We start from the raw sequence: 27,255 nt of genomic DNA on the forward strand, positions 1-27,255 counted from the left end.
TTGGTGGAATGGTAACTCGAGACAGCAATCAGGGAGATTAAAATGCACTTTACTGTCTTGTCTCCAGCTGCCTGTGGCTGCGACACAGTATAATCTAGGCTCAACACTGCCAGATTATGAAATGTGTGACTTATAATACTTAAGAATACACTAATCCCTAATAGTCCATATTCTGAAAACCTGAACTCATTTAAGATCTTTAGAGTCTAATATAAGACCTGCAAAAAATTACTTTGTTCTAATCAACAGGTTAAAACCTCTTTTTTTAAAAAAAGAATAAATTGAATTTTAATTTTGACATTTGCCTTTCCACCTTTCTTTCTTTTTCCGATATTACCCCCCATTTTATTCTTAAATGACTTCCTACAGCTAAATCTCTTCAGCAGTCTCTCTTGGCTGTATTCTCTACAGTTCTGTGTTATTCCAGCTTCACTTACTCTCCATCCAGATGTTGCTTATCCCCAACCCTCTGTCCCAGAGCCAGGATGACCAAATTCCAACCTGTCACTTACATAACACTTAACTAACAGCCAGGATAATAACTCACTCTACCACATACTAGTCTGTTCTGCTGGCTGAGCAGCCCTTGTGTAAACCCATATCCATTGTCCTGTCTGGCTGTACTAGTACACCCAGAGTATATAAATGTCAGCTGTAAAATATTATTTTCTGAAAACCTTTAAATAACAAACATCCGTTCGCTAATAGGCTTATCTATTTTATCATTACATACACGAATACAAGAATGCACAAATATAATTTAATGTAATACACTGAAATATTATAGGCATCTATAAAATGTGGAGTAAAATTAATGATTCCAAAGCAAGTTTTTGTAAATATAATAGGTTTGAATATAAGTTTGCAAACTCTTAAAATTAATAAAATGTAATGGAGATTATACTAACTTCCTAATACTCAAGATAGTGAAATCTGTGTAAAACCCATACACATGCTTCTTATTAACTGAGAAGCAGTAAAATCACTGGCTTAAAGTGATATAAGACATACTTGTTTGCAATAATGAGCACTTAGAAGTGGGATATATTTGAGTAATTATGCAATTTCCCTGAACAGAGGGTTATCAAGCTTCCACTTAACTGCATAATGAGCTAAGAAAGGACTCTAATGGACAAGCAAATGGCTAAATGGCACACTCACTGGTAAGACATGCTAAATGTATTTGCTGGATGATGCTTTCACAGTTTGTTCCTTTCTGGCCTGCAGCAGTTACGTCAAAAAAGCAGTTTTCTGCTGACCTGGGCCTACACTGCTGTGAGCTACTGCAAGCTGCTGCTGCAAGGTGACCCTAATAGTTCTTAAACCTCCCACGCAACGAGAACACAGATTAAATTTAGAGATTCCATCTGAAATTTGAGCACTTTATATTAGCAGGTTCTGGGGAAGGAGGAAAAAAAGCAGCCTATTTCTGCAGCATTTGAATCATTAAGTCCATTTATTCTAATAATTCAGGCTATTTTACAAAAAAAACAAAAAACCTATAATGCTTAAAATGCAATCATACTAGCCTTGCACAATGTGGCTCTGTGCCTCAAGTTTGTAACAGTGTCAAGAGAGCAAAAAGAAGTAGTAGCAAATTCAAGCAAAATAAGAAAACAGGGCAGAACATTCAGTATTTCACTTTCCAGCAAAAACCACAAGCCTGTTTTTCAAAAGTACATCAGTTACATCAAGGTTCAGGAGATAATTAACTTCCATTTCAGCTCAATTTTTAACACTGAGAGAAAATCAGTGGCCACAACCCTGCAGTTACGCATATAACATTGACTAAAATCTGATTTAACATTCATACTATAGTAGAATATACAGCTCTCAATCAGTAAAAATATCATACTGTGAATATTCGACACCTGATTTACCGGAAACGAAAAGCTTACAACATAAATATATTTATATATATATATTATACAACATCACACAGTAACAAACACAAAATATTAAAAACGTTCTAAGGATGAATAGCAATCAGAAAAGTAGTTTTGGATCTGTGGTCGGCCAGCGTCTGAGTCCGTAAAGGGCTGTAAAGAGATGCAATTGTGGTAATAGTTTCCACATCTTCAAAAAGAGTTAAAATCCCTCGTATCAAAAGTTTAAGTAATTCCAGCAGTACGGAATGAACACAAGAGCATTTTTCTGTTTTGTTTTTTGCAAACCACAGGTCCAAAAAAGATACATGTACGGTAATTATTATATTGGAAGAAAAAAGATAACAAACAGCAAAAAAAAAAAAAAAATAGCAATAAACATTACATTCATTCTGCAAGTGGGCCCAGAGATCTTTGGGAAACATAGTTGTTGTTATTTTCATTCATAGAAAACACAAAAGGTGCGGTCCCACAGCAGTGCATGACTAGTGTGGGTTTTTTCCTGTTCAGACAAAGATGCTTCAGGATGAGGTCTATCATGGCCATGAGTTAACCTGTTCATATATCATTACCATCGGTATAGGAACTGCCAATGCACACATACTGGATAAGGCATATTGAAAGCAATCTACAGTATAGGTCAGCTGGATGATCAGTTATAACTCAAGCTATATACATAGGACCATGAATACACGTTTAAGGCCTATGAGACCGTTTTGTTCTGCAAAGCATTTTGCTATCAACTAGCAGAGCTGAATATCGTTTGGTATATGTGCACAAGCAAGCAGTAGATAAATACCTTAGTCATGTGGAATGCTTAAATAGAGTTAGTCAACATTCAGTGATAAGGTCGGTTGCTCAGCGGTAACACTGAAGATGCCGTTTCCTTTGCTTGAAGGGGTACTCCAGTGATTCTGTAAGGTAACAAAGTTGAGGAGCTTTCTTGATAGACCTCTTTGTCTTCCAAATCAGATTTTTGAATAATCTCTCCATTTTGCATCAGTTTTCACAGTCCTAGTGGTTTTCTATTTACAAGCAAGCTGAAATTTATGTGTAAAATTCATGGAGTACCCCCTTTATATTGTGCTGAAAAGAAACTTAGACAAACAGTCCATTTAAGCCTTTAAAATGAAAGTTAGAAAATACCCCAACTATTTCTCTCACTGCTTTCAATCCTATAAAATTTAAGCTTATGCTTTAGTTGTCACATCTACTTTAACATGCATCTTGTTTTTTTTTCTTGTTTTTTTTCCTCACCTTGACTGCATGATTCTGAAACTGAACGTTTTACGAGTTTCTTTTGAAATTCCTTACTTTACAGAGTCACAGACTCTCTGATGCATCATCTCTGAAACATTTACAACAGGAATGCCTAAGCTCACGGGATTTTGTAGAAACCTACAGAAAGCAATGACACCGTCACATGACGAGCCTGTTTTGTAAGCAGCCCTGCTCCTTTGTTCTTCGGAGAGGTCGTTTATAATAGGAGAGCAAACAAAGCACCATCAGGGATTGTGAAAACCCTTTTTTGATTCTTTTGAAAATTAGCACACGTAGATGGAAACCAGCACGAACTCACAGCTCTATACATGCTTTTTTTCAACATATGCTGCACTGAAATTGAGTGCTTGCTTCTTTGCTATAACCTTCAAATGCCGGAAATAGATGTCCCCGGAGTACTGGCTGTGAATTCTGGACACTCAGACCTAGCTGAAGCAAGGGATTGGTGGATCAGGTGAATACAAGAGATACTTTGTCATTGTTAATCCAAAGACAAAAGAAATGGGTGGAATGAAATGAAGAACTGGGGCAAAAAAATGAGAGCAATCTATATGTAAAAATTAGGTCACCTTCTGCACATGGGACAATGCTTTGCAGTGCATTAAGGATTACAATGTAATTACAGGTTGATCGCTTAATATAACGAGACAAATATATATATTCTGGATGTTCATACACATCTCACAAACAAACCCTGAATGTGAACTACTTATCTAACTTAAGAGTGCAATCACAGGGGGAGCCGCTGCAACTCTTACAGTCACATGCAGCACCAAGACACAATCAGCAAATGGTGATGCTCTAAATGATGGATGCATGGGTGTAGCCCCAAATCATAAACCGTGTTAGCCACAAGCTTTTATCAATAGTATTTCCTCCTACGCAGGCAGTTCTAGTAGATTTTTAAATAAGTAGAATTATTAGCGCCTAAATCCTTCAGTAGATCTCTAAAGCCAAATCATAGTGTTGTAGTTACAGCTCTCTGCTGGATACATTCTGTATGTTTGCGCAAGAGGATTTAGGATAGAGAGACAACTGGTTGCTAGGTGACTGGATAAAAAGAGGCCACAGGTGGAACTCTTCCAGCCCGAATTTCTTTCCTGCTGTCTTTCCTTGTTTATGCTGCCAGAAGCAGATGCTGTGGTAGTGGACGAGTGGTCTCAGAGAAGCCAAGGCACGTTTACTTTGTAGGTAAAAGCCATCTAAGTTCTAGATTTGTTCCTTTTCTATTTTTCTGGTTCTTACATCTCCTCTTCCTGCATACTTGGTTTTACATAACACTGCAGCAATCTTTAGCTTGCTCTTTCGCTGCCCTTCACTTCCCTCACAACGAGGCCGAAAACGCAGATGCTTTCATCCTTTCTTAATCTTTTTTTTCTTAAATCAATTCACAGAGATGTTTCTTTTCCATTTTGTGACTGGGTAAATATTACATAATTCTCATAGCCGTATAACTTAAGCCATATACACGGAAGCTCTCGGTACCTCACAGTCTAAACCTCTCCTTGCACATCACCTGAAATATGACTCATCCATGCACCACAGATAGATTCTATCTGAATCTCTCCTGTGCAACTCCAGCCTCACAACAAACTGCAAGCAGCAAACTGTGTGCGGAAAAAATAGAGAACTAATGACATCCTGTACACATTGCACTGGTACTGGCTTGATTAGTTTCCTAATCAAAAAAATTCCTCAGTAATACACTGAAAGGAAAGCTCTTTACTAGCAACTGTGATTATTGTAGGCACTCTAAAGCCCCCCGAGGACCAGCCTCAGGAAACAAGAAAAGAAAAGGTGGAAACTAGAGAGCAGCCGTGTCAATGAGTGATAGCTAAAGAACGGAAGTCTGTCTTCCCAGTTATTTAAAGCACATTTCTAAAGTTATGGATGAAATGTTAGCTATTTTAGCTTCATAGACCAGGGGAGGCACGTGCGAAGTCCAAGCATAGAGGAAAAAACGATGGTAGGCCGATGCTTCTTGAACTTCAGGCCCTTCTTGAGCCGTTGGCTGTTCTCCGCCACGTACAGCTCCCCCTGCTGGGCTGCACTTGATATCCGCGACACCAGTTCCCCGTGAAGCACCACCTCCTGCTCGGAGCGCACAAACACTTCCCTGAGCTCTTCCAGTCGCTTTTCCATCTCTCTGATGACACGTTGGCGCTCCTCTACCTCCAGGAGGCGTCGCCGAGCTGCCTCGAACTCCATGCTGGAGCTGGGGGTGACAAGTTTGGAGGAGGGGGCCGTGGCAGAGGTGGACGGGGGTTCCGAACCTGCTAGCAGAGCCCCTGTCACCCTCCGGAAGTCTCCCATGGAAATGGAGCGCCTGGTGGCTGGAGATGCAAGAGCCAGGAGAGCTGAGGCAGATCCAGAAGGTGGCATGGCTAACGGAGGAAGAGGGGGGGAAGATGATGATGATGACGATGGAGAATCCGGTGGCTCAAGATCAGGCTCTGAATCCGGGCTTTTAATGGCTTCCGTCATGTCCTCAGTTGTGTCTTCATTGTGGGTTTCTGTGTTCTTTTGTCGTCTCTTCATAGCCAGTTTTTGACTCTTCCTGTGCTGCTGCCGTCCTTTTTGTCACTGTTGATGTTTTCTCCCAGTTTTCCTGTGTCAGTTGAGAGAGCAGCCGAGCAGGGAGTGCAGAGGTGTGCTGTGATGCAGCCTGGGAACGGCTCCATTCATTAATAAGAGATCTGAGCCAGGCTTGTGCCGTCTCTGCGTCTGAGTGGTTGTGCTGGAGAGGGGTGCCTCCTGGCATTTCATTGGCTGCTGAACTCATGAGCATGTCAGCTGATGATTGGGCAGCCTCCCGCTCTACTGCTGATGTTGGCAGGCTGTCTCGTCCTCTGCTTGACTATTTTGCTTCGTCGTCGTCATCATCATCTGGAGCACAGCTTTGATCAGCTCTGCTCACTCAAGCGAGAGATGCAGTAGTATCAGGTCGCTCTCTTTTTTTCTGCACTCTTTCACTTGCTTCCTATTCTCCCAGCCTCTCTGCTGCCATCCCTCTTACAAGCTGGTCTCTCCATTTTCCTTTTTTTCCTTTCTTGCTCGGATGGTTACCCCTAGCAACACCGCCTTGACATAAAATAGCAAAAACAGGGGGGTGGGGGTTATGTTTCAGTTTCTCCCTTCCTTTATTGCCTGCTGCTCAGTATCACTTCTCCCTCACACCCTGACGCTTGTTTTACTCATATGTGAATGTGCAGTCTTTCCAGCAAATTGCATAACTTTGTCTGTTAAATTGCTTCACCTTCATGTCTGTAAAAGATGAATTTGAGAACAAACACTTTTGTGAATTTTACCACTTATAGGTCTCCTTCAAAGATTTAATGCAGTAATTGACAGAAAACACAATGAATCACTATGATACAGCACTGAAAAGTAGTTGCTTCCTTTCTGATTTCTTCGTTTTTTGCACATTGGTTGCACGTGGATGTTTTAGATCATCAAACACATTTTAATATAATACAAAGATAACCCCAGTAAACCTCTGAGTTCAATTTCAGTGGCCGCACCCAGGCCTGATTAGTGCCAGAACTGTTGAACCAAGAAATCATGCCAGAGTCATTAACATCCATCAGTCTGAAAAGGGTTACAAAGCCATTCGTTAGGCTTTGGAGCTCCAATGAACCACAAGGAGAGTCATTATCCACAAATGGAAAAAAAAACTTGGAACAGAGTGACCAGCCTACCAAAATTATTCCGTGACCATCAACTACATCCAACAGTATCATCATGGAGATCACAAAAGAACTCTTCATTCTTTTGAACTGGAAATTATTTTTAACATTTTTATTGTGTTTATTTCTTAACTTAAATTTGTCATATCGGTCGCTTTTATCATTGTTGAGGACTTTATAAAGCACCTTTAAAAAAAGTTACAAACACAAAGGTAAAAAAATGTAACTAGGAAAACAAAGAGAACTGAAAGCCAGCATCTAACATTCAGAGTGCCAGTGTCTTCTTATTTTTTTGTATTTAAACTAAACTATTGCTGCAGTGTTGTAATCCTCATTTTAAACACGTCATTCTTATTAAATTCATATTAAACAAATATGTAGGACTGCTTTCTTCCATTTGTGCAATATCTTAAAAATTAGAAATATCCTCTCTCAGAGTAACGCTGAAAAACTCGTTCATCCATTTAATACTTCCAGGCTGGACTACTGTAATTCATTATTATCAGGATGTCCTAAAAAGCCTTCAGCTAATCCAAAATGCTGCAGCAAGAGTACTGACAGGGACTATCTATCGCCCCTCCCTGAGCCTGGTTCTGCCGGAGGTTTCTTTCTGTCAAAAGGGAGTTTTTCCTTCCCACTATTGCCAAAGCGCTTGCTCATAGGGGGTCATATGATTGTTGGGTTTTTCTCTGCAGGTATTATCGTAGGGTCTACCTTACAATATAAAGCGCCTCGATGCAGTTGTGATTTGGTGCTGTATAAATAAAATTGAATTGAACATCAATTCTGCAAACAGAGCACATTGAATTGGATTGAATTGAACTTTCTACACGTTTCACCTTTTTACTGCAATGCAGCAACATTAAATACTGAAAAATACTCTCATGTTTCCGAGCTGTATTGTATGTAAACTAATGACTAGTCTAACCATTTTAGTCAGTATGATCTGGTTACATCATCGTGATAGAGTACCCTGACTTTTCACCCCGTCTTGCTGTGATCCCTAGTGCACACCCTCTCTGTCTAGACAAGTATTGACTGCTTCATCCTGTGGTTGCAAGTGATATGATCAGTGTATGTAAAGTAAGACACAGGGTGAGTTCACTCAAACACACCTGAAAGGACACGCATACTTAGACAGTTTGAAAGGGTAACACTGCTGCATTCAGAGCCTTACAGTAAGAAGTGATGCTTTAAATAACTGCCCTCTGCTAGATTGAATCAACAACTGAAGCTTTTAGCAGGTCAGAGGTTGACTTGCATTTCTGCGAGCATCTACGTGCATGCATATTTCAGTGTTCACTCTGCTCTTTGCTTTTATCTGAGGATTGACATTGCATTAGCAGTAACACCAACTGCTCTCTTCCTGCTCTTAGCTTTACTCATCTCCAGAGAGAAGACAGAGCAGGATCCAACACAGAAAATTACACAGATAATGAAGCAAACAAGAAGCGAGAGTGGAGGCAGGATTATAAGTGCTTATAGGAAGATTAAATGCCAAAAAACCCCAAAGATGCTCTTCGGGCTTTTATCCTGCTATTTAAAAAAAGATCTGAAACAACAACATGACAGAGATTGCAGTTCTGAAGAAGACATTGTGATTTTCGGGAAGAGATGAAAGGGCTGAGAGAAATTTAAAGGCTCAGGATAAAACTTTGTTATTATGGAAATGTTGCATGGTGTTAAAGTGTCTACATGAAACACCATATGGAGCTAATACATGCTTTACAATTTCTTTTAGATATACATAAAAGAAATATATATATACAATAAGCACGATGGCTTGTGTGAGTAAATCCTTTAGGGATCAAGGGAAAGATTCCTCAGTGGAGTTTTCTTATTTTTTCTCCAACATGATTTCCATTTTTGGAAGACTCTACTGGTTGTGTAACATTCCACAGTTAAAAACCACTCACTCCACTCCAATCCCGAATGTTGAATACACAGCTGTACGCGCGCTTTGCCATCATCACTGGCGAACAATTTGACTGGCAAGACGGGGCCTGTCTGAAAAGAAGAGGAAGCTTCTTTTTTTTTTTTTTTTTTAAAGCCTCATGTACTCACACATTTTTCACACTCAGAAAAACAAGTCATTCTGTCACAGAATATACAGAATTAATTGAGTCTAAGTGCAAAATCCTTCTCAGAAACAATTATCTTTCACCCCATTTCACCAATGTCTGTGATTAACGTCCGTTCTCAATCTCTGTTCCAGATTACTTTAATCTGTGTGCTGTGTTTGTATTTGATGCGTGCACGTGTGAGGAGTTAGAGGATCTGTGTGCCTTCTGATTGCTGAATCTATTTGGGTCAAATTAACTAGTATTAGAATTGTATAACAGTATTGTGAGCTTCTTTTTGCGGTTTGTCTTAAGGACAAGTTATCTGTAGTGGGGTATGTAGCAGTATTATACTGGAACATGGATCCTAAGGATATGGAAAATATTATAAGGCAAAAATGTTGGATATGGTTATACATGGAACACAGATTTGAAGTACTGGATTCTCAGTTTTATTTATTTTTATATTTAACTACTGTAATGGTGACTCTTAGGTCTCTACAACTGCAGTAGTGGTGGTTAGTTCCTTTATAGCTGGAGCACTCATTGTCACAGACATTATTGGACACTTTATTAGGTACACCTGTTCAGCTGCTTGTTAAAACAAATATCGAATCTACCAATTGGCAGCAATTGAATGCATTTAGGCATGTAGACATAATCAAGATGACCTGCTGAGGTTCAAACTGAGCAGCTATGGCATGGTTGTTGTTGCCAGACAGGCTGGTCAGTAATTCAAATAACTACTCGTTACAGCCAAGGAAAGCAAAAGAGTATTTTGGGAGATTAAATAGGTTGCAGCAGAAGAACACACCAAGTGCTGAGGCTGCAGTTTGCACAAGCTCACTAAAACTGGACAACAGAATATAGAAAGAAAAAAGTCTTACTCCCAATTTCTGCTGCGAAACTTGGATGGGAGGGTTAGATTTGACATGACCATGTCCATTCCTTTATGATGAAAGTGTACGCATCATTTACCCATCATAATATACCAAATCATAAAACTCAAGTCATTTCAGATTGGCTCCGTGAACATGTACTCAATCACTGTACTTCTGTTATTGATAAGTCACTGAGACGAGACATACCGCCATCGTTCCACACCAACACATTTGTGTTTTTATCTATATGTGGAGGTAAGAACTAATTATAAATGTGGTTATTTTGTTGCAATAAAATTTTAAATTCACGCTGGAGGCTGCTGTGTAGGATAGAAAAGACAAGATTAAGATTCAGTAATAGATTTTGTATTTATTTTAACAGAACCTCTGGAGATGCTCGAAGCAGCACTTCACAACCAACTCACATCAGACAGAATAAAACAAAAACACAGCCAGAAAGACATCCAAAAATAGCGAGGAATTTCACCTAAAATATTCATCCATACAGAGTGTCCTCTTTTACAGCTCAGATCAGACAAGAATGCACCATCACATACACCCACAGACACTTCCACTGTTGTAAAAACCCAGGAAAATTCAGCATCTAAGAAGAGCCACTCCAGCTGACAGCTGCTGTAAACTAAGGAGACAGGATGGGGATAAAAAACAGCACCACTTTATTCTCTACTGAGATGGGAAACAGATGATGGTTTTCTGTTTTTTTGTAATCAATATCAGTGACTTCTTTCTGCTGCCGCAGGCTGAGTCAGTCAGTCTGTCTGTGTGTGCGTGTGCGTGTGTGTAAGTGTAAAAGAGCAGGAAGTCATTCGTCGCAGTGTGACTTACTGGTAAGATGACGTCAAACACAGACCAGTGGGAATATATCACACTATGTATGTGTGTCTGTAAATAAATAGCTGCATTTGTCTCTGACATGATGGTGTACACCGTGTCAGCATAAATCATCCTCCCCCACAACCGCTGAGAAGCAGTGGCTGTTATGTAAGTGATTGCATCTGTGCATACAGAAGCAGGTAACATCAAGTACAACCATGAGGCGATACTAAGAGCTGATACTAATAAAGCTGAATCTGCCATATTGCTGAAGGAGGGAAAGCTGGGACACGACAGTTAAAATGCTACAAGCAAGAGCAGATGGAGAGAGGCTGCAGAAGAAAGTCGTTCACACACTGATATTGTCTCCAAGTGAATGCATAAATATGAATCACAATATTTAATGTGGCTTTAATTTGGTCTACCAACTGATGCTTTTCATCACAGGGAAAAAGTGACAGCAGCAGTTTTAAACATGAGGTTTGAATAATTAAACATAGTGGAATAATAAAAAAATAAAGAAGTACAGTATTCATGTTGACAAGCCTTGACCTTTGCCTCAATCCATCTACTTATGCAGGCATGGATTGATTTAACCTATGTTTGTATGTTTGCACTTTATCTCCCTCCAGTGACCATCTGTGGAAATACACCAGGCTTTGGTCTGCTGAGACAGGAAGTGAAGGTCATTAAAGGCACACATCAATGCACCAACCCAGCCCAATCGAGTCAAGTTTTTCACAAGCAGGGACAACATCCTTAATTAGATTCACAACAATCAAGCAGATGGTGACAGAGGGAAGAAAGAACCCCTTTGAACAGGAAGAGCCATTGGCAGAAAAATGCTCAGAGAGTGGGGAGCAGCCATTTGTCATAGTCACTCGGGGTATGAGGATAAAGAGAAGAGGGGGAAAAGGCCTCGAGGGCCGGTGTCCTGCAGGTTTTAGATGTGTTCTTTATCCAGCACAGCTGATTTAAATGGCTAAATTACCTCCTCAACATATCTTGAAGTTCTCCAGAAACCTGGAAATGAACTAATTATTTGATTCAGGTGTGTTGACCTAGCATATCTAAAACCTCTAGGACACCAGCCCTCGAGGCCTGGAGTTAGACACCCCTGGCTATTCAATTTTATTTGTAAGGCGCACCAATCACATCAGTCTCTTCAATGTGCTTTATATGGTAAGCAATGTTCGCTCTAATTTTTCATGTGTCTGAGCGAACACACAAACTCCCTTGGACCTCTGTGAGCAACAGCAGACGTGTGCACTGTGGTCACGCCAGCATCGAATCCATCCAAGTCACATGGTTTATTAAAATAATCCAATTACAGCATTTACATTTATGTTAGACTACTTTTAATTAACTGCTTTAGCCCACTTACAATGAAAACTTTAAAAAATCTTCTTCATGACCTGTGTATGTTAACACTATTGGAAGTAAAAATATCTTGAGCTCCAAATTTGAAAACACAACTTTTTTTCTTTTCTTTTTAAAAAATAAATAAATAAATAAATAAAGCTCTGACTTGTCTTATGAGTCTGTGGTCTGGGAGAGAGTCCTGTAACTCTGTCTGCAAAATACAGTAAGTAATGACCAATGTTGGGCAGTTAATTATATTATTACGTCTTCAAAAAGGTAACCGAGTTATGCAAACAACAAAGTTTTTTGCAGCTGTTTACCTAAAAATGCAGCCAAGTTTTTTAAAAATAAACATTTCAAACTATTTACAGAACAATCAGCTGTTCTGCATCAAATTTGATGCCATGTAAATTATTTGTGCCACTCCAAAAATAATTTATGTCCACTATGAGATAAAAGAGAACAACAGCCTGACAACAGCAGATTTATCACTCCTGTAACATTCAGTAGTCGCCTCATTGTTCTGACACACACAAGAAAACTATTGACTACACTACACACCAACTACACAAGATTTGCGCTGAACATCGCAAATATCTCACATCTCAAAACACTGCCGTCACTCCTAAAACTTCCCCCTTCCTAAACAACTAAATGCCATGTTGCCATATCATTTTTTGATTGGTCGACATGGTAGATTTTTCCACCAATAGGAAAGGGTGGGGTTTTCTTTGGGTTCCGCACAGGCGGAGAGTGCTTTCGAAACATTGCATTTTTTTTAATCATAACTCTGGTTTTACACAATTTAAAAACTGGTATAAAGTCCACACTTTTCCCGTCAATTGTTCCGTCTGTCCTGCTCACGTCTCCAATGGTTGCACACATTGTCATTAACGTGGCTTCACTCCACATCAGCCACGCCGCTGGTCGCTGTCATAGCCTGTCAACAACGTTGATTAGCTGCATATATACGAATGTGAATCGCATCATTGGCTGGACTATGGGATAAAGTGGCATCGTTCTAATCCCATACGGGAGCAGCCAGTCACTTACTGACTAACACTGCAAAACAGAATTATTAAAGTATTAATTTTAATTTCAATTCAGGTTAGATTTTTTTTTTCTGTGCGCAGAGACCGTGCCAGCCGTGCGCAATTGCGCACGCGCGCAGCTTAGAGGGAACGTTGATTGGTATCTATAACATTAGAAAGAACCCCCCAACAATCACATAACCCCCTGTGAATAAGCACGTGATGACAATGAAAACTCCCTTTTAACAGGAAGAAACCTCTGGCAGAGCAAGGCTCATGGAAGGTCCGGCCGTCTAGCGCGACCAGATGGGGGTGAGGGAAATGAGAAAGGAACAGAGGGAGACAGGACAAAAGGCGAACTATAGGAGAGAGAGTCAGACTTTAATAGTTACTGATAATTAAATACAAAATGGTGGATAAACACACAGTGTGGAAAGAGATCAGTGAAGAGGAAACACTCAGTGCATCATGGGAGCCCCCCAGCACACATTATGAGAGAGATGACATTTTAATTGGGTGCAGTTTTCTTGTGTAAACAACTGGGGAGTGAGAAGACGGGAGTGGAGAAGTACTCAGTGTAAGGAAGTCAGCAGCCTGAGCCAACAGCAGCATAACCAAGTGATGGTTCCAGCACCAATACTTGTTTGTGGATGAAAAACAGCTACTCACAAAAAACTGTATGCATAAAGAATTATTAGATATAAGAAGTACTACTGCTCTTACAGTATTATGTGTTCTTTGTAGGTTTCAAAATGTGATATTTTTTCATATTTCTATATCTGGGAATTGTGTTCTTTTTATACACTTGAATGTCACTTGAAGTTAAAAAAAAAAAAACAATAAAGCAAGACAGACACTTTGTCATAGCAACTCGATTTTTAATATTGTAAGATATAAAAATCTTCATCTTTATCATACAATAACATCTTACCATAAATTTTGACAAAGGAGGGAGATTTTTGCCACCAAACAAGAATTATAATATAACTTTGATTTCTTTTGAGGTAAGACAGCTGCTTCATAGATTCTTAAGCCACACAGGTCTTTTCTTCTACACATGCACAGCATCTTCTTATCCTTACGGTGTGCTTTCCATGCAAGACATTCCGCCTCACCTGTAGGCCTAGGCACTGAGCTAAAAGCAGGACCTACTCCGTGGAGAAGCTTACACTGAAACACCTTTAACTCTAGGCCTCGTATTCAGTGTCAATAAAATACCAACGAGTCAGATAATCAACAAATGGAATTCCAATATAATGAATGAAAAAAAGATAATCCACAATAAGGGCAAGTATGTGTGACATTATAACCAGTGATTTGACAGAGATTTTAACAAGTGCTTATTTCCGTAAAGACAGCAGCCAGCCCTGACTTATTAAACAGAAGAAGAGACCTGTGCGGCATCAAGTCCACAGGCTGCGATGTGCTCAGCATGTCTTTCACTATTTTGAATCACTACTTTCTTTGGATAAAGAGAAAAAAAACAAACAATCGACAGCAAAAACAACCAACACAGGAAACAGTATTCAATAGGCATTATCCAAGAAACACAGTGAAAACAACTAAAAAAAAAAGAAGAAAACAATGCAAATATAGAATTTTTAACATGCCACATTGTTCCTTGGGCAGGGTTTCTTTCACAGAAAGCCATCTATGTTACTAGTTTTTATAGTAATAAAAATAACAGACATCTCAAATGGTTGCCAGCAGATTGACCAAGCAGAGAAGAGGAATAGGAGCGAAACGAGAAAGCCACATCACCGGACCATGCACATGACTCTGCAGCATCCCGCGAGACAGTACAGACACACACTGCAAGTCATGCAACTGACACACACGCCCACACACACACGCACGCGTCCACACACACTCTCCATAAAACAAAACGCAAGCATAGATTGACACTAACCAAAACATCAGCAACTGACATTTTCTAGAATGCACATATTCTGGCTGTACCAAAGCCAAAGAGGCATTTATGGCAGAAATGTTTTAATATTCATATCAATAACGTTCTCTGAGAAACATTTAACAGCAGTTTGGACAGTACTGTGGTTTTGTGCTGTCGGCACAGGTTGAATTGGCAGCACAACCGCTAATACGAAGCTCAAAAACCCTACAAAAAGAACGGACAGATGGCAAAAAAACAAAAAAACAGGCAGATGGATAGGCGTGCAGCGAGAATGACAACCAATTACAGCAAAGATGAGAAGAGAAAACTTTCATTGTCACCATCAAAAACAGGGCTGCATCGACTCTGTAGCGGGTCATGCACAAACACGCTCACACACTCGCACAAACACCCACACGGCGTCAACACATCTGCCAAAAAACCTGCACCCATTTTTTTTTTACATTTTTTTTTTTCGCCCTCATTGCCCCCATCCATCGTCATGATATTTTGATAGGCAAAAGGAGATCGGCTAACAGCTGCAGCTGGCGAGCCCACACAAGGAGGATGATAGCTAGAGCGGGACAACTGATGTCACAAGATGGGGGCAGGACCACAGTCAGTGTTCCTTGGCTGGTATTGGCGGGTCGACACCAAGTCCCCGAGCAAGCTGACGGGGTGGTTTGGAGCCAGGAGGTGTGGTTTTGATCAGACTCCTGTGACCTGATTGGCTATTCAGTCTCTACAGAGATGTGGAGGGAAGTTTCTTTACACGCCTCTGAGCAAGGAAGGAGCTCTCAATGGGCTTGAGCTCTGGAGTAGGTTGTGAGTTCTTCAGGGCGGAGTAGGTGGCTGCCATTGCACCCTGTGCATAAAGAGCAACATCATGATTGAAGCCCAGATGAGAGTATGAATTACTGATATGTTGTCTGATTTACTGCAATGCAAAAAACCCGCTCGTCTTGTGTTTTCTAATCGACAATGCAACACACGATGCAAGTATATTGCAGTGTACAATCATATTGGTATTTTGGTGACACTAAAAGCAACTGATATGATATAAAATCATTCTACATGTTGAGTTTCAACTACTAAAACTTCAATGAATCAATGAATTCCTTTAACCTGATTCCAGGCAGTTTTGTTACCTTGACCAGCTTGGGGTCCTGGTGTGGGAGCTGGCTGTTGGGCAGCTTGTCTCTGCGGACAATCCATGGGTGTTTGAGAACCTGCTTAGCAGTCAGTCTCTGATGGGGGTCAACGTGAAGCATCTTGGACACCAGATCCTAGAAAAAGCCAAATAATAATATTATGGAAAACTTGTAGGTTGACGCAAATACAACAAAAAATTCTTTCTAGGGAGTAAAAGAGTTGTCTAACAAATATTGACTCCTACCTTGGCGGCATCAGACACAGAGTCCCAGTTACCACCAGTCAGACTGAAGTGGCCGTGGCCTATCCTGTTCAGGATTTCATTTGGAGTGTCTTCAGGTCCGTTGGCAAATGGAGTGAAACTGGTGAGAACAAAAGCAGACAGACGGTAAGGTTAATGCAAAGAATAATGAGAGAGAATAAAGTTCAAAGAATGATTTCAAGTGTTGCTACTAACCCAGCCAGCATGGTGTACAGCAAAACCCCGAGACTCCAGATGTCACATCCCTCATCATAGCCCTGACGCTTCAGCACCTATAGCAGAGTCAGAAGGAATCACATATTACTATATATCACAATGACTGGGGGAACCTTGACCTTTGTGAGTATGTCTTGCGAGCGCACTCGTCACCTGCTCACCTCAGGAGCTACAAAGTTAGCAGTATAGCACGGGGTCATTAGCAGGCCATTGTTGGCACGCAGTTGCTTAGCGAAGCCGAAGTCACAGATTCTGATTGACTCGGGATTCCCCGACTCGTCGACATAGAGGATGTTGCTGGGCTTCAGGTCTCTGTGCACTACCTGAAACACAAGAGGGCAAGAGTGGAATGGAGGGAGAAAATTAGGATTCAAAGTGGCAGTAAACACTCTTGGGTGGAATTCTTTCCCATTTTTATCTGCTTTAAAAATGTCTTCTATAAATTATTTTCAATTTTATTCTAATCAGAAGTTGAATTATTTACCGAGGTGCTTCAAGTGATTATTCCCCTATGTGTTGTTACTAAACCAAAATAATTAAAAGGATGAACACAGTTTGACATCTTCAAGCTAAAAATTCATAAAAAGTAAACAAAAGTAGACATGTGTTGTAAGTTTTTAAACATCAGGAAACATAAAAAGTAAAAAGAAAAAGAAAAGTAAAGACTTTAGCCTGGTTTTCAAAGGCACTACTATTCAACAGTTTTCTTAAAAAAGCTAAATGAACATCAAATAACTAAACTCTAATAGCACCTTAACTAATATTTCTAAAAAACAGAGCTATTTTACAGCAGTTATTTTGATAAAACACTATTGCTCAAATACAGCTCCAGAAAATAATTTTAAAAAACCCATTGTGTGCTTCACAGGTTTGCCATTTCAGAATAAAAGAACAGGTTCAATAGATGCCATTTGACCTCAAAGTCACATGATAGGGTGGGGCTAGGTTTCACAGCGGGTTCACCCGACACCTTGGCTGATTGTGACCTACACCCATTTTCACACCTTGGCTCGTGCGTTTAGGTAGAGGATCAACAAGGGGGTTCGTGACCCTCTTCGGGGGACACTCCCCTAGGACTTCAATCTGGGACTCTCCACCATTTGACCTTAGAACTGAGAAGCTTCTCAGGTGAGATGAAACGTCTTCAAGAAACTCAAAGAAGTCCAAAAGGCTGTTCTTTCCAAGCTCCTTAGACAAAACATACATATAAAACGGACTAAAAGTCCTAGTGGTCTTAGTGGTCCTCACCCCTTGTGAGTGGAGGTACTCAGCAGTCTTGGTGATAGTGTGCAGCACAGCGCTGGCCTCTCGCTCCGAAAAGAACTTCTGCTTGAGGATCCGATCCAGCAGCTCTCCTCCACGCATCAGCTCCGTCACCATGAACACCTGCTTACCGTTGTCGTACACCTGCGACAGAAAGACAAACAAACATCAGCGAGTCTTATTACACTCAACACCCAAGGCGAACAAAGGTTGTCAGACAGAGTGCGTGTTTAGACCCACATCCTTGAGTGTTATGATGTTAGGGTGCTGTCCGTATCTAAGCAGAATCTCTATTTCCTCAGAGGGGTCTGTGCTAGTCTTGTCAATCATCTGGAAATCAAAAGCACAACAACGGCATTAGGATCATGTTTTTGAAAGGCTGCATATTTTCCTCCTTCTTTTACTGAAGAACTATTGAAAAACATATTTGTTAGATTTTGCTGTCCTGTATCCACAAGCTAACTTTTCCCTGTGTGTGTGTGTTTATGTGTTCATACCTTGACAGCGTATTCAGTGTTGGTGGCTTTGTGGATACAACGTTTACAGACGGAGAAAGAGCCCATCCCTATATCTTCCTTCAGTACGTAGCCATCGCTGAAAAGGACGTTTTTCCCGTGTAGTTGCTGCAGAGGAAGATTTGAAATTGTGATGAGCGTTGGAGGAGTGACGGACTGACAAGAGCTCATGTGGGGGGAGGTTGATGATGTTGGGGAAGGGGCTGAAATCTATTTCTGGAGTCAATTTCTTCCTCTTTGTCAAAGTGTCTCTTCAAATCTACCACACACGCAGTAGAAAAACTGCTTTTGCCAGGCATTACACAAGATTTGAAGCCGTGTACCTCATCTGAGTCGTTTCTTTCTAATCGTGTTCCTGTCTGCCTTTCGCACACCGTACACACAGAATCTGTCTCTATTTCATGCCATCAGCAGTCAGAACTCGACAGAAATATAACACACTGAAATAACTTTGTCCACACCTTTAGATTACAGTACATGGGCATATTCACCGACTACTTCATCAGGTACTAATTACTAGGCTCACTTCCCTTTTACTTTCAGAAATGCTTTAGTTCTTCATAGCATAGAATCAACAAGGAACTGAAAACATTCGTCAGCGGTTTTAGTTCATAGTGACATGATTTAATCTCACAGCTGCTGCGCATTTTCCAGCTGCACACCCATGTTGCAAATTTTCGAGTGCACAGATGCTCTATTGGGTTGAGATCTGATGACAGTGGAGGCCATTTGAGTACAGTGAACTCACTGTCATGTTCAGAAAACCAGTTTGAGATGATTTGAGCCTTGTGATGTGGTCTGTTTTCCTGCTGATAACAGCCATCAGAAGATGGATACAATGTGAGAATAACTAAGGGGCCTGAAGTGTGCCAAACCCTACTATTCGAATTCACACTCATCACACCAGCCAATATTATTATAATCTTCCATTGTTCAGTTTTAGTGTGTCGAGTTACTGTTGATCATGTTGCGGGCAGCACAGTGTGTGGTGGTTGGCACGGCTGCCTCACCACCATCTAGCCGGGGAATTTCTGTGTGGTGTTTGCAATTTCTTCCCATGTCATGAGTTTGTTCTTTCCAGGTATTCCGACTTTCTCCCAGGGTCCAAAGACATGCACTTAGTTGACTGGACACTCTAAATGACCAGTTAACCTAACTTCCTCCCATCACCTCCAACCAGTCGCATCAGATGGCTGCCCCTCCCTAAACCCGGTTCTGTTGGAGGCTTCTTCCTGTTAGAAGGGAGTTTTTTCCCCTCCCACTGTCGCCAAAGGAGTCATAGGGGAAATTTCTCGGTTTTCTTTGTGTCCTGCCAGAACAGGCTCCAGTATCCAGTATTTATCTATCCCAAGAGTGAATAGCTACTCACCTGAACCACTGGATGTGGTGGGGCCTGCACTGGCTCTGATGAACCATCCTCCTCTAACAGAGTTGATGCAACAAAGCTGAAGCCTCTGAAGAGCTGGTGAGCTCCAGCACTGGGGGGTACACCAGGGGAGTCTGCAGGATAATAAATAAAAATAAAGGCTTCGGAAAAACAGACAGGTTTATTGCAGTAATGTTAGAAAACAAAAAAGGCACTGCTATAAAAACTTCACATTGAGGTATTATTGACAAGCACAGCTAATCACAAATATGTTAGTGCATCCCAATGTTGCTGTGTCTCCTTTAAATAAAAAAATGTGTATTGATTTTTGATTTTCGACCTTTAGGTGTGCGGGAGGTGAATTCGGAGTCGAAGTAGAAAGTGTCATCCGGACGTGCGACCGCTGGTCTGAACGGAGGCTTTACTTCTTTTCGGAAGAGTTTCTAAAAAGGAATAAAGAAGCTTAACTCACGCTGTGCAGTTGAAGTTCTGAATGCCACCTGTGATGGTTGCTATAAATTCAAACACATATGTAATCACACAGAACTCACATTCCAGTCTATGGTTGAGAAGAAACCGTGCCGCTTAATCTCCTCAGCGCCATCGGCATTAGATCCTGCAAAACATCAAATAGAATCAATCACAATAGAAAACTACAAACCAATGTAAAGCACAGCCTTTCCCTGTGAAATCAGATAGAGTGTCTACCGTCATTTGTCAAAGTCATGTTCCAGAGCTGATACTAACCCAGTCTGTTGGCAGGGTTCCTTTTGAACAAAGCCCTGAGCAAAGATTGGGCCTCTGCACTCAGGAACTGAGGCATTCCAAGACGAGCCCTGCACAAACACACAAAGAGGGCTTCCAGCTTTAATTATTGCACCGGATATAGAATGAGGCAGTTGGAATATGTTGGAATAAGTACATTTGGCAACAGGTTTTTGTGTTGAATTGAGTTTTTCCGTGTTCTCCATGTGCCTGCAAATTTACTCTCCGGGTTAGTTCTTAAGCTGAGAGCCTGTTTAGGACGTCATACCCCACCTGACCGCCTATGCAGGTTGGGCATGGACAATCTGGGAAAACAACTGAATTAAAATAAGTTGGTAAAAGGGATTCCTGAGCGAGGGAGAAAAAAAAACAAAACAAAAAAAAAACTTTTTTCAGCCTACAAATGGGGGGCATGCCACAAAACGTTTGAGAGCTACTTAGCTGGTAATTGTAAATTGACTTCAGATGTAGTTGTGAATGTGCCTGCTCAGCTGTCTAACTGTGTTAGCCCTGTAATTTACCGGCTTCCTGTCCAAGGTGTAGCCCACATCTCTCACCCAAAGTGAGGTGGAATAGGCTCTAGTCCACTCACACGCTTTTGCTGATGGACATGAGTAAGTAGTTAAAAGAAAAGAAAAAATGAGTGATGTTCTTGAATCCAGGTGGTACTCACTTCAGAATGAGATTCATGGTTTCTTTGCGGTCCTTCCCTTGAAATGGCAACGCCCCCGTCAGCATCTCAAACTGGGAGAGAAAACACAAAAAATGTAATCGGCATACTTATTTACGTAATATTTACGCTCAGCCAGTACGTTTTTTTCCTCCTTACCATTAGTACCCCGAACGACCACCAGTCGGCGCTGTGGGTGTGTCCCTGCCTGTTCACGACCTCTGGTGCCATGTACTCCACAGTGCCACAGAAGGAATAAGCTTTCTTCTCATGATCAATGGCTTCTTTACACAGGCCGAAATCTGAAAACACACAAGACATTAACCAAGGACCCGGATCATACCCATTATATAGCAGCACGATAATAGCTACAAAAAGCTTTAACATGAAACAGTTTTCCTACAAGAGCTCTGTTAAGGCGACTTCTTAATTATCATTAGTTTCCTCTGGTTGAGGATAAGAGATTCTAAAGAGGTTTATCACAGATATTCAAGATAAAGTATTATAATTAACTTAGGGAACATATACAGGATGTTATGGAGATACGAGTCAGTGAGATAAAGCCATCACTGCTGTGAATCAAGGTCAATGTGGTAGAGGAAAGGAAAGTGTGTGTGCAAAATGAATAGTGAGAGGTAGATGTAAAAGAAACAACAAGGAGGCTCACCTGTGAGTTTGATGTGTCCCTCCTCATCCAGAAGAATGCTAGGAGAAAACAATGTCACATATAAGACAAACTAAAATCTTACAGAGTCTGAACATTTTACCCATCTGGATTGTACAAAGTAAACTTTTCTTTGCTGTATGCTTTGCTCAGTTGTAGTATGTCTTGGTGTCAAAGTATACTCGGCTGTCGGATCATTAGGTACCCTTAAAAACAACTGAAGGCTAATATAGCAGTCCGTATGTGGTGGTCAAAGTTATAAAAACACGTTTCAGTTTCAATACAACATGTTAGCATTCAAAAGCACCAAAATTTAAAAAGCAACACATAAATGAATCACCGGCTCTTTAAATTAGCGACGGTGTCGGGTCTTACATGCATACTATGAGATCGAGTGCTGTGCACAGCACACGCTGAGGAACAAGCATCGACAGCTGGTGGCAGCAATGTACCATAACAAGTACCGATGTGCCAATTACAGCAGAGAGTGAGGGAACACAAGCTAATGAAAATGGTGCAGGGTTCAACAAGTAAAAAATACTTTGCAGTGAGTGCAATAGAAATATGACAGGAGGAAATTGTTGCACTTTGAAGTCATCACTGCTGTCTGGGGTTGTGGCTACAGGTCTGCAGCAGGGAAGACACTTTTCCCACACTCACTGAAATGCATGCTGTTCTTCTGGATTAATCTAACTTGGAGACGTTTATGACTGTGTGCATATTTTTATATATATTTGTCATTATACATTTCCTGCAGCATGGCATGCAAAACGCTTGGTCTTCCACTCTTACTTTTCAGGTTTGAGGTCCCTGTAAATGATACCCAAGCTATGAAGGTGGTCCAGTCCTAATGCCAGTTCTGCTAGGTAAAACTTCACATCCTCTTCTGTGAACATCACCTGAGGGGTAAAGGAGACAAAGAAGAGAGAGGATGTGACACACAAAGAAAAGGAAAATGAGACAATAAGAGAGCATAACACCGCAGAGTAACACAATGCAGAATAAATGGGTAAGCACATATCAGTTTATAGGATAAATAAGTGGACATAGGACTGAGAAAAAGAAATCCTGACCTCAGGTCAGCATAACAACACTAAGTAGTCACTTCTTTTTTTTTACCTCTTTGGAGAGTCTAGTAAAAAGATCCCCTCCTCTGAGAAAGTCCAGGATCAAGTACAGCTTCCCTTCAGTCTGGAATGCTACAGATGCACAAATTCACATTTAGTTCAACTGTAAATCAGGAAGCATGAGTTAAGCTTCTGGAAGTTGAAGTAATAAAACAGTAAATCAAGTCAGTACATCAAATAACATTAATAAGAGGGAAGGGAAGCAGAGTCTAACAAAAGCATCAGGCTGACTCACCATAGTGCAGTTTGACAACAAATGGGTGATTGACGTCTGCCAAAATGTCTCGCTCCATCTTGGTCCTCACACGGTCTCTGACTGAAGGCCAATGATCGAGGGTTAGTGTGATAGTATGCATTAAAGATTTATAACGTGTCTGTACGTAAGCACAGAGTATGGTAAAAGTACTACAACACACTAAATGCTGGTGCTGATGAGAGTACAATTCAACTTGGACTCATTAAGCTGCAATAGGAGAGGATCCTCAAATTAAAGCATAGCCAAACTTAAATAATGGGGTCAGTGCTGAATGTTAATGATGACCTAAATTTGGGGATTTTGTGCATGCAACTGCGACTCTGAGCACAGTAGATTAACTCAGCTGCTGCTTAAAAACTTCACCATGGGCAGCCAATCAGAAAAAAGTTGACTTCAAGCAAAAGGGAAGGAATGTAAAATAGCGAATTTCAGACAGAGAATGACCTTAGGAGATTTAAATGAGAGTAACAGGTCCCTGTTAAATTTGCAAAGCTGCACAGAACCACCCACGTGATTTTGGGAGACGATGAGAAGAAATCTGATGCCCCGATGTTTGCAGAAGGTGAGACCACAACACCTGTTCATAGGAACCCACTGAAAGCAGTGGTGGTCTTACTATGCACACATACCACTGCATGTGTTACAGGAAATTCATACACCCTTTTATATGAAACTAAACAACCACTTGAAAAATGAAGTTGCCAAACACGAGGCCTTTTCAAATCAACATCACCGGAAAGGTAAAAGGTGCAGCTCTACAAAAAAAAAAAAACAAAAAACCCCAACTCACTCACTTTTCTTTGTTTTTTTTTCCCCTGTCAATGAAGCCAAAAGCCAAAACCGAGAAAAGTAGCAATTCTTAAAATTTCACGACCATAGCCAAGCCCGACGTTGCTGTACCTTTTAGTGTGGCCTTCTTGAGGACCTTCATGGCATAGAGCTGGTTGGCATCGGGAGGAGTCACCTTTCGTACCAGGAACACCTGCAAAATAATTTTTTTTCAAAAAAATTCCCCCCAAAAATATAACAAACACCAAAAACACTGTTAAAGATGCAACGATTTTTGTAGGTTGGGGAGTAAGAGTAGCAAAGGAGGAAGAGAAAAATAGACATGTAGTCAAAATAGAAAGAAACCGAAAGAGTAAAAGCAAATTACCTTGCCAAAGGATCCCTGTCCCAGGACTTTGAGCAGTTCAAACTGAGAGGCATCAGCTTTCTCTGAGCCCTCCTTGACCACATGGGTGATGTTGATCTCTTTGATGTCTCCATCTTCCTAAATAGTGAAAAGAAAACAGACGGAGGGAAAGCAGTCAATGATCACAGAACGACAGCAATACTGCACAGCTGCAAAAAAAAAAAAAAAAAAAAATTTCACAAGCCGCTTGCTTATGCAAAGATAAGTTCTCCTGTGGAGGTGCCTCCTGCTGTAAATAGCACCACATCAATATAAAAGATTTCAAAAAAAGAGGAAGCATGGTAAGAAGTGAGATGTGCACGTGAGCACAAACAGTTGCTTATCGATGCGTTTATTTGCTCTTAGCATACGGGAACTGGTGGTGTAAATGTTCAGTGGAAGTAGATCTGTGTAAAAGCAAGTTCACAGCAAGCGCACTCTCACAACTGGGTGGATCCCAGCTGACACCGCTCATAGCTCCACCACATGAACACGCGCAGCTGACCTGGTGTCAGCCTCACCCAAAACTCAACAACAATAACAACGATGCAGAGAATTCTCTTTCAAGAGTGTTCCCCTCCCTTGATAATCTTCCTTGAATTTCACACCTCGGGCCCTGTGACGAAGCAAAGTACAGTAGGTACCCTGCTGGGAGAATTTTAGATTCACCAGTGCAGTTTCAGGGGAAAGACTTTTCCCCTACTTCTGCCTATGAAATCCAAATCTCAAGGATCAGAAAGCAGAACATCTGGGCTGTCCTGCTCCTAATTTCTCCTTCATAGGCATGTTCAGGTTTACACTATTACCATGGATCCTGAATAAAGTTACACTTGGCAATTACAAGTTATTTAAAAAAAACAACCAAACAAAAAAATAAAGTGCAATCAGCTGACCGTTGCATAATCAATATTTCAAAGAAGTGATGAAAGACATATTTTCAGCAGTCTCTTCTTTCAGCTTTTTAAAAGTTTCTACAAAACAACAGCCACCGCCATCACCACAGACCACTGCAGCCTGGGACTTAATTTGACAACAGGAAACCAGAGTTGGCTGAACACAGCAGGCTTTCAGTTGCACCTTGTTTTCTGAACAACCGCGACAAGAGCGAATACAAAACCTCGTTTGCACTTTGCTGAGCTGATGAATCCCTCTTTTCTCCTCATTTTCTTAAAACTCAGTTTTATTAAGACGACGCCACTGAACGCTCTGTCGACGACTTAACTACTCAAAGCTGATCGAGATGTCAATATCAGGAGGTGTCACTTTACCGTCCAGTGGTTCTGCGGCGGAGGTAAAGTGCCAGTGTCGTTGTCCGTTGCCGCCGTGGGTCTGTAGGTGTTACAGTGAGCAGGGCTGCCAGTCAAGGATTTGTTCTTTTTGAACAAGTAGATGGACAGCATGCGAGTCAGGTTGAACTTTCTCTTGTCCTTCTCCATCTCAGCATTTCCCAGAGTGTTGTATCATCCTACCTTCATCCATAACAAGGTACACACTCTTCTACCTCTCATATAATCATCTCAAATCTCACCTCATCTCACCGAGAGCACACTTTAAGATCGTTTGTGCTTTCATGTTAGGATTCGTTGTGTGGACTGCAGATAAATATTGAAAAGTCTCTCAGCCTCTGCTCTTTAGTCGACTGCAGAGGCCTTCTGCTAAATTTCCTTCAGTGCTTCATCTTCATGTTCTCTTCCATTCTATCTCCGGTCCTTGCTCGCTCCCTGCCTCTGTGTCTGTCTGATTAGACCGGTGTGCCTTCGGTGAATGACTGCAGCTGAAATGAACTGGAACCGAAGCGAGCAGGAAGGAAGAGCCTGCTATATTCTCACAGTCCTGCACCCAACTTCTTGTCACACTCTCTCTCTCACACACACACATGTGTGCGGCTGAAAGAGAGAGAGAGTGAGAGAGAGAAAGAGAGAGAGAGAGCAAGCGAGCAACAGGAGTACACTGAAACTCAAAAGAAGCACAAAAAAGAGATCGAGGTGGAGAAAAAGTAAAAAGAAAATGCCAATTAAATGCTTTCTTGAATAAATTTGCTTGCATTATCAGTAATTTTACAGACTCAAGAACCCAACTCTGTGCCACTTCCCTTTACCCATAATTCAACACAGAGGCCAGCGTGGAGGAGGATGGCAGAGAGAGGATGATGTGTCCCCTCTCGGTGTCAACACACCAGAGAGGATTCAGACAACTCACTGCCTCTGGATGACAGAGATTTTCCTGTCTGTGGCCAGGCATGTTGCTCTCTTCCCCCTCTTAACAGTCCTGTTCCTGCTCATCCTGTCTCCTAACACAGCTCTCGCTGCTCATAAAGTGGTCTTGAGATCCTCTTACTTTCCTCCATTGCTCACTTTATTGCCGTTTATACAGCAAACACTTCTTTAACCTGAGAGAATACGCCATTACGCGCCTGTATATAGAGCATGAGTCAACTCCTCTTGACCAAAGAGCAGCGTTACTTGGCTGGCAGCGAACCTGCACTGCAGCCTGTGCTCAGAAAAGGTTATTTGCTTAACAATTTTGTGATGGGAGAGTACATTTTCCAGAGGGTGGGGAGACGAGAAAAAAAAAGAAAAAGGAAATACAATGTGACATGGATGAAGCAGGATGTAATGTTTGTTTAGCGAGGGAGGAGCTGCAGAATGAGCGGATTTAAAAGCAACAGTACACAGGTGGTGAGAGCTTACCTGGGCTCTAATAGTGGCATAGTCCCTCTCTATCCAGGTGATATGAGACTCGTTCTAGGAAGTGTTTGAATGGAGCAGTTAACATGAGTTACGTAAAACATGACGGGTTTTGCAACAGGTACATTTGTACCTCTTCATACAGGCTTGCTGGTACATCTCATTAACACACACACACACACACACACACACACACACACACACACACACACACACACACACACAC

At 41.2% G+C, this 27,255-nt stretch overlaps 1 protein-coding gene across 3 annotated transcripts in view; it reads right to left on the reverse strand.

The window, feature by feature from the left end:
• Positions 1–13,882: 13,882 nt before the first annotated feature.
• The window catches only part of rps6ka1 (ribosomal protein S6 kinase a, polypeptide 1), a 45,310-nt gene continuing 31,937 nt past the window's right edge, over positions 13,883–27,255 (reverse strand). The window contains exons 2-22 of one of the 3 annotated variants that reach the window (XM_005723841.2): positions 27,033–27,086; positions 24,325–24,441; positions 24,069–24,150; positions 23,148–23,228; positions 22,905–22,984; positions 22,578–22,684; positions 21,789–21,826; positions 21,281–21,423; positions 21,125–21,195; positions 20,434–20,522; positions 20,238–20,302; positions 20,027–20,129; positions 19,690–19,820; positions 18,303–18,428; positions 18,046–18,135; positions 17,791–17,949; positions 16,704–16,865; positions 16,522–16,598; positions 16,309–16,426; positions 16,061–16,198; positions 13,883–15,777 (exon numbers count right to left, since the gene is read on the reverse strand). In XM_005723841.2, the coding sequence (XP_005723898.1) occupies positions 15,655–15,777; positions 16,061–16,198; positions 16,309–16,426; positions 16,522–16,598; positions 16,704–16,865; positions 17,791–17,949; positions 18,046–18,135; positions 18,303–18,428; positions 19,690–19,820; positions 20,027–20,129; positions 20,238–20,302; positions 20,434–20,522; positions 21,125–21,195; positions 21,281–21,423; positions 21,789–21,826; positions 22,578–22,684; positions 22,905–22,984; positions 23,148–23,228; positions 24,069–24,150; positions 24,325–24,441; positions 27,033–27,086 (2,154 nt within the window). In that variant the 3' untranslated portion in view covers positions 13,883–15,654. Of the gene's footprint in view, positions 15,778–16,060; positions 16,199–16,308; positions 16,427–16,521; positions 16,599–16,703; positions 16,866–17,790; positions 17,950–18,045; positions 18,136–18,302; positions 18,429–19,689; positions 19,821–20,026; positions 20,130–20,237; positions 20,303–20,433; positions 20,523–21,124; positions 21,196–21,280; positions 21,424–21,788; positions 21,827–22,577; positions 22,685–22,904; positions 22,985–23,147; positions 23,229–24,068; positions 24,151–24,324; positions 24,442–25,610; positions 26,179–27,032; positions 27,087–27,255 lie in introns of those variants that run through there. The other 2 variants (XM_005723840.2, XM_013908444.1) reach the window with 2 other exon arrangements.

The sequence above is a fragment of the Pundamilia nyererei genome, unplaced genomic scaffold (assembly GCF_000239375.1).
Source record: "Pundamilia nyererei isolate P.nyererei 1_Seehausen unplaced genomic scaffold, PunNye1.0 scaffold00010, whole genome shotgun sequence".
Taxonomy (NCBI): Eukaryota; Metazoa; Chordata; class Actinopteri; order Cichliformes; family Cichlidae; genus Pundamilia; species Pundamilia nyererei.